Raw genomic sequence first — 7,561 nt, 5'->3', positions numbered from 1 at the left:
AAATAATGGCAATAATGGCAATAATGGACTAGGGGCTCCTTCAATACTTTATGGAAATCTTATGAGTTGAATGAGGATGCCACTCGGGAGAAAAATATATATTTGGAACAATGTGACTTAGAAGGGATGGGTGATTTATGGAAAAGTTGACATCAAGTATTGGCAACAATGGATTGTGGGGCCTGTTTATGAACTAATGAACTATGGGCCTCCTTTACTACTTTGTGGAGAGCTTATGAGTTGATGAGCATGCACTCTGGGCACATGGAAGTTTGTTTTGCACAAAAAGAGAAAGCTTACATTGTATCCTATTGGTTTTGAATGGGAGTGCACCGTGACCTTAACATGGTCAAGCTCCTACACTACGTAAGCAAACAATGTTTTTGTTTTGTTTAAAAGCTTGTGAGTCTTGTAACTTTAGGTTGCTATAAACCTGCCACTAAGCTACCAACCTGGACCTACCATACCACAAAACAAGACTGTGGTTTGCCTAGATAGTTTTTTGACTTCATTTTATTTTTAAAGGTGGCAACATGGAGAGCCCTTGAGTGTTGTGCATGAAGTGGATGACAACAAATCATTTTTTAGGTGATTTTTCATTTTAAAGATATGGAAACCTCGAATTCGTTTGCCATACAAGGTGGGTTTCGTTAAGAAACCTTCAAAATATATATGAACTTGCAAGCCTTTCATATTTCTGATGCAATTTGTATGCTAAGAGAGAACTTTTTCCCTGGCCACCTATTCAATCCTTGAGTCCCTAAATCTAGTCGGTTTTTTCCTATCCAACTAAGATTTAATCGATTTAATAATTGATAAGGGGATTGCTATAAATCTAGAAAAGTCACAATGTTGCTGTAGATCTAGGAAAGTCACAATGTTTTACAAGGATTTATCTTCTACCGAGACCTCAAATTCGTTGCATGAAGAGTATGAGACTCTCTAGCCTAGACATCAAATTCACTCCATGAAGAGAATGAGACTCTTTAGCTTAAACATCAACTTCGCTACACAAAAAGTATGAGACTCTTTAGCTTAAACATCAACTTCGCTACACAAAAAGACAATTCGTGTGAAGAGAGTCTCAAATTTCCAATCAAACTCGTATAGGGATGTCAAACGTGCTGGGTTGATTGCCGGGTGTGGTGTTTCCCTAGTGTGGGAAGGTGCGGGAAATGTGTGAAGGTGGGGGGAAATCTTGTGTGTGTGTGTGCGTGTGTGTGTTGGGGTACAAATACAACTGAAAAGGACAAGAAGAAGATAGAAAGTGCGAGGTTAGGGCATTGAAGAGGGGTATTGGCTTGAAATTGGAAAACGCGTGGGTTCCAGCGACGTCAATGCCGTTGATTATTTCTTCTCTTGTTTTGCTATTTTGCTGTCAATCAAAATCTCCCGTCACCCAAATCCGTTTGGGTTTCCGTCGCGATTTCCACATCCGTCACAGAAGTACGTCCAATGCTTTCCTTCTACTTCCAACTTTCTCTCTCTCCTTCCCAACATTGCATTCCAATCCGTCAGTTTTCCGTCTCCACGACTTTCCACCTCGTCGCGCTTTTGCACGTCTGCCCGACTTTCCATTCTAACCCGTCAGCTCTTACCGTCTGGGCGTCCAACCAGGTCACAAATCGTCGCGCTGTTGCAAGCCTCTCCAATTTTCCGTCCAATAAATTCGCGTGATTTGAAGAAAATTGTCCGGAATTCCGTCGGGATTTGTTGCGTGATTTGAGGATAAATGTCGGGAATCCCATCCGGATCGGCCAAGGCCGAGGCCGAGTGATTTTAAGTCGTGGTGTTCGTAGCTCCATTGAAATCGCCAAAGAAGAACTCCGTCCAAGGTTCCGTCCAACAGTCGTGCTATCCGAAGCTCCGTCGGCATCGGGAAGAAATCCGTCGATTTGGGAGCTCCAAACCGATGAATGGCCATAGCAGCTCCATGTTCTTCCTCGTCTTTCTTCTCCTCTGCGCCTCGCAGATAGCTTCCGGGCTGCCGGACAGTCTCCCCGATCTTCCCCACTCCATCGATTTGCCATCTCTCGAAAATTTCTTTGCCGGCGTCTGGAGCGACTTCAAATCCCTCCTCGACGCCCGCCTCGGTGACTCTCGCGACTCCATGCCCTCCCTCAAGCGATACTTCGCCCAATTCGGCTACCTCAACCTCTCCAATCCCCAGAACATCAGCACCCTCTTCGATGACTCCACCCTCGCCGCCCTCAAACTCTACCAGGAAAGCTTCAACCTCACTGTCTCCGGCGTCCTTGACCTCCCAACTCTCAAGCAGATCATGACTCCCCGCTGCGGGAGAGAAGATGTGGCGGACGGCATCCCTCTTATGCTGTCGTCCACCCCTGCCAATAGGAGCACCACCAGCGGCATTGTAGGCCATTACGCTTTCTTCCCCACCAATCCCCAATGGCCGGCCTCCAGAAGAAATCTCACCTACGCTTTCAGCTCCAGCAACGAGACCCAGAAGGTGACCTTGGAAGTTCGGCGGCAGGCATTTGCTAACGCATTCACTGAATGGGCCGCAGTGGTGCCCATCAATTTCACGGAGATTGAGGATTATGACAACGCGGACATCAAGATTGAATTTGTGTCATTCGATCACGGCGACGGGGAGCCCTTTGATGGTGTCCTAGGCATTCTAGCGCATGCATTTTCTCCTACGGATGGGCGATTCCATCTGGATGATTCCGAGTTCTGGTCGTCTTACACCGGCAGCGAGGGAGGGCTCCAGGATATCGACCTGCAGTCCGTCGTCACTCACGAGATTGGGCACCTGATCGGTTTAGCCCATACTCCCGTGAGTAATGCTATCATGTACCCGAGCATCGCCCCTCGAGAAGTCAAGATACAACTGCAACCGGATGACATTCAGGGTGCACAGTACCTGTATGGTGCCAATCCGGACTATAATCCCAACAATCCCCTTCCTGGAGTTCCGCCCAGCTTGGAAGACGTGAACGAGGCTCACGGTCCTCCTATTTTATCATCGCCTTATCTGATAGTGTGCTCCATCTTGTTGATTGTGTTTTTCCAAAGGTTTTGGTAATGTATACTATATGGATTGCAGAAACCCTTCATACGTGGGCTCAAGATCTGTGATGTTCAACTTACTATCTTTAAGTGCAGGCAACGGAATTTGCCTCTTCTCCACAGATAGCTGAACCGACAAGTGCAATTCCTCAGATTTTGAAAGGAGCGCTTTAAGACTCCTGGTGACAGATGGAGGTTCCTTATAACTAGGTGGTAATGTGCCAATAGCAGGAAGTTTTATCGAGCTCGTACCTATTGAACGAGTAGTCAAGACTGCTGTGATTTCTGTCCACATGATGCCACACAAAATGTAGTAAGTTTCTATACTCGAGGTCTGCAGATGAGCTGATTTGGAAGAGCTCAATGATTCTGAGAAACAATTAAGACCTGGTGGTGCCAACATTCTCCGAGAGATACATTGTACATTGGAGAATCTCGTTCTGTAAAAGTGGCTAAATTTGTAGCCTCTGATTCCGATGTGCAGAGCGCTTAGGGGGTTTGGTGTGCAAAAGGGCGTTGATATTTTATTGCATTCGTAGAAATGTCAAGGAAACTTTCCAACCGCAGCCTGTAATCTGATGTGTGGTAATACTTCTGTTACATCTGCTGAGAAACCTGTCGTTGTGCCACTTCAGCTTGATTGATTGATAAAGCTTCTGCATAAGAAATGAGACAGGCAAATCAATGGTCTACTGTTATCCAATTTTTGTGAAAAACAGCTCCACATTTCTGAAATGCAGTTCTCTCAATCTCTCTCTCCCTCTCTCTCTCTCTCTCTCTCTCTCTCCCCATACACACACTCACACACACAACTAGAGGCTGATTTTTTTACCTACGGGTCTTGCATTTGAAGCAAGATTTTGAATGTAGTCTTTATTGGTAAGGTTATGGCATGAGTCTTTGTGGATGAAATTTTCATGATGTACTACTCCTTATAAGAAAAAATAATACTTTATTAATGAGAAAAATAAAAAAATAACAGGCTCTTTTCAAGCTTAATTCAAGTCTTAAACCAGAGCTTCAGCGACTAAAATGAGACTCAAATAGGCCACATACCTGAACTTCTCTCACAGCAAAAGCACAGCTCTGAAGACCAGACTTAGACATAGAAACAAGCACGTCCTGACCGATACCTATGCTAACCACAAGTCCAGACTGGATGCAAGTCCTGCCCTCTAATCAACTGCCAGATAAGCACTAGAGAGGATGGAAACCCTTCCACCGCGAGCATCACTGAGTTTAGCAGATCTTGATCAGACAACTTAAACCGTACACACTTTTTTTGGGGGGTAAAAGAACCTTTTCATTAAGAAGAATGTCCATGCATAACTGACAGATACCTATGCTATTCACAAGTCCAGACTGGATGCAAGTCCTGCCCTCTAATCAACTGCCAGATAAGCACTAGAGAGGATGGAAACCCTCCCACAGCAAGCATCACTGAGTTCAGCAGAGCTCGATCAGACAACATAAACCGTACACACTTTTTCTTTGGGGTAAAAGAAACTTTTCATTAAGAAGAATGTACATGCATAACTGTCCCAGAGTGGAACAGCTACTACTCAACTGGAAATAGTATACACACACACACAACTCCTCAAAGAAGGCCCACCTTAACCAATACACACGCAACTCAAAAAAGGCCCACCTCACCTCTGACAGGATTCATACATGATATTAAAGGCTCCCTTTTGTCTATCATGAGAGCATGAACCATGTGGTTTATAAGCTGAACCATGTGCATTGCTCGGATCCTTTTGTGTCAAGTTCAAAGCTTCCGAGGAACGTTCTTGGAAGGCAGTTGGAGGTCAAGGATTTCCAGGCTTTGGATGCCTCCTACTCTCGCCAAGTTTCAGTTCTTCTTATGGAAGGTCTTGTCGTGATTTCTTTCTCTTCGGAAGAAGCTTTCAAGTTCCTTAAGATGATCCTCTCATTCTGTCTTCTGTAGGGGCAAAGGTTTCTATTTGGTGTACCTAGCTTCAAAGCAAGTTCGTGAATGGTTGTGCGAGAAACCTGTGACCTTCAGGGGGACGATGGCCCTACTCCTTGCTTAGACACCCTCTTTTTTCTGTGGAAGACTTTATTACTTTGGAATGCCCTGTGTGGATCTCTTTTCGGGCTTTCCCACTTTGGCCATTGCAGTGGTCCAATGTCATTCAGGCCGAGGAGGCTGGACTTGCAGAGGTGAATGTCACTAGCTGAAAGAGATCTTCCCTTAACGTCTAGGGGACGTTGAGCACTACCAGATGTTTCTTCTCCTGCTGCTCCCCTCTCTTTGCTTGAAGGGCATCTCTACTCCAAACGTTTAGCTGCAAGATCCTACCTAGCAGCAGCTTTGCCTTCCACAGTCTGCGCAAGGAGGGCTGCTCTTCTCGGATGCTAGTGATCTGTGGTTTTTCTCCCTCAACCACAATCTGGGGAGGAATATCGTGTTCAGAAACTTCTTACATCCACATACTGAAAAACCTGAGCCCCAGACCCCTTGCCTTCCTCGATGCTTCTGCCCTCACTGTTGCTGCCATCACCATCGATCTCCTCATCAAAATCTCTTACACTCGTGGAGTCAGAAACACCAGTGCCTTCTTGACCTTTCCCTTGCATCACTGAGAATCTGCATTGCATCCTCGCTTCCCCCTCCCCCCCTCCCCTTCCCCCATTTGGCATGCAAACCAATCAAAACATGAACATCTTGGCAGGTTGTTTTGCGAGACAAAAATTGGTTAACCTCATGAATCCTATGCAAGACTTGTTCAATCAAGTATATCTCTGACCCACGATCACTCTTGCTTCCCTTCACCTTTTAATGTCCCTTTTGGCTTGAAGTTTCAATTGTAGTAAACAAGCCAGGAGGAAAGCAACATGCATTCATTGTGACGTCCATCAAGGGCCTTCTATCCGACTGTAATGGGCAGCAGCAAACTCGATGTGCAAAAGGCTCTTCCATGTCAAGAAGGTAAAGGTTGCTTCCTTACCCAGGGAGTCAAGAGCAGCATGCCATGGACTTAAAAAGAGGTGAACATATATCAGAGTTTCACACTGAAAGCTTCTTTAATTGGTAGGCAAAAGGTCTCAGGGAACAAGGATATCAGGTATCAAGCTCTACTTTGTGTCTATTCGTGTGGGTGCTGATTGTTAATGTTGTGTCTAATGGGAATTCTTGAATTGAAGTGCTTTAAAAATCTGTCATCAAACTTGAAATCAGTAGTCTTGCAAGAAATGGAACTTCATGCAACATCTCTACTGACTGAAACAGCCTTTCCAATCATGGAAAAGGCACCCATCTAAGCACCAAACGATTTAAGGTCATACTTTCCGGAGAAAGTGAAGTCAATGCTTAGTTCAGTCCCACATGTGGATGCAGCTGAGCCATCATCATGTGGGAGCACCATTACAATAGTATGGAACCCTTAAAAATCATGTTTGAATGCGGTTCGTACTTTTGCAATCCTAGAAACGTTATATCCTTCAAGGTATAGTAGCTCATTTCTGTAACAGTTGCCTTACGTGAGTGCAGCACTGACAAAGCGTTTATCCTTCCATATCTGTAACAGTTTGCCTTATGTGAGTGCAACACTGACAAGGAGAACAGACGGAATTGCAGACGCTATGTTTGGAATCTCAAAAAATAAGTCTCTCTTTCTTGAGATTAGAAGGATAACGCAGACATATGGCTTACATATTGTACAACCGATGGTCAGATGTAGTGAAGCTCCTCGAAAAGGTAGTCTCCCCGCTTGTGGGCCTTCTGCACATGTGGTGTTAGCGTATGTTGGGTCCAAATATGCCAATACAGTCTCTTACATGCTTAAATGCGCGCGAACCCCTTTTGCATTGCTACATTTCTACACGCTTTGCCTGACTTGTGTTGTGGCGGTCCTTTATAAAAGGAGAGCACCCACTGTTTTCCCACGTGATGCTTTATGCTTGAACCTCCATTTTTGTGTTACAGGAATGCTTCCATGAATGCTACTTTTGAATATATATATATATATATTTGATGTGGGTTTCTCATGCATGCATTTAAAACTACCATAGAATAAGTCCATATTTGGTTCCCACACTATTTTATGGCTAAATTGGAAAATATACTTGCAAATCTATTTTTCCAAAGTAGCAAAGACAAAGACGTCCCCCCAATTGAAACTAGATTTGCGGCAGGCAGTCTTTCCATCTTGGAGCAAGTAACTAGTAACTAGAAATTGAAGCTGAATCCTACTTGAATCCTACTATTTTATCAATTGTTTAAGGAAAAAAGAGAATGAGTAAAATAGTGGACATGAGACGCGACAGAGGTGCATGTATGGGGTGGTGATTTATTATCCTTGCAAATGTCAGGGGTGGTGATTTATTATTGATTTTGTGATGTCCATATTTTGGAAGCTGAAGTCCAACAAATACATGAATAAGGTGATACAATAAATGATCCTCGTTGCAGTTTTTACAATATTGTCACATGGACTACAACCATATGAATAATGGTGTAGTCATCCTTCAATCTTGCATCCATCTTAGATTTCCTTGCTCCCTC

At 44.3% G+C, this 7,561-nt stretch overlaps 1 protein-coding gene across 1 annotated transcript; it reads left to right on the top strand.

Annotated features, from left to right (window-relative positions):
* Positions 1-1,395: 1,395 nt before the first annotated feature.
* LOC147894187 (metalloendoproteinase 1-like) lies at positions 1,396-3,704 on the top strand. Its single transcript, XM_087384499.1, has one exon. The coding sequence runs from the start codon at positions 1,913-1,915 to the stop codon at positions 3,047-3,049; it is 1,137 nt and encodes a 378-aa protein (XP_087240625.1). The 5' UTR covers positions 1,396-1,912; the 3' UTR covers positions 3,050-3,704.
* The last annotated feature ends 3,857 nt before the right edge of the window (positions 3,705-7,561 follow it).

The sequence above is a fragment of the Dipteris shenzhenensis genome, chromosome 14 (genome assembly GCF_047967505.1).
Source record: "Dipteris shenzhenensis isolate YYH24624 ecotype China chromosome 14, Dip_SZ_1.0, whole genome shotgun sequence".
NCBI classification, from domain to species: Eukaryota; Viridiplantae; Streptophyta; class Polypodiopsida; order Gleicheniales; family Dipteridaceae; genus Dipteris; species Dipteris shenzhenensis.
The sequence above is the reverse complement of the archived record's forward strand: the minus strand, read 5'-3'. Positions and strand labels throughout refer to the sequence as shown.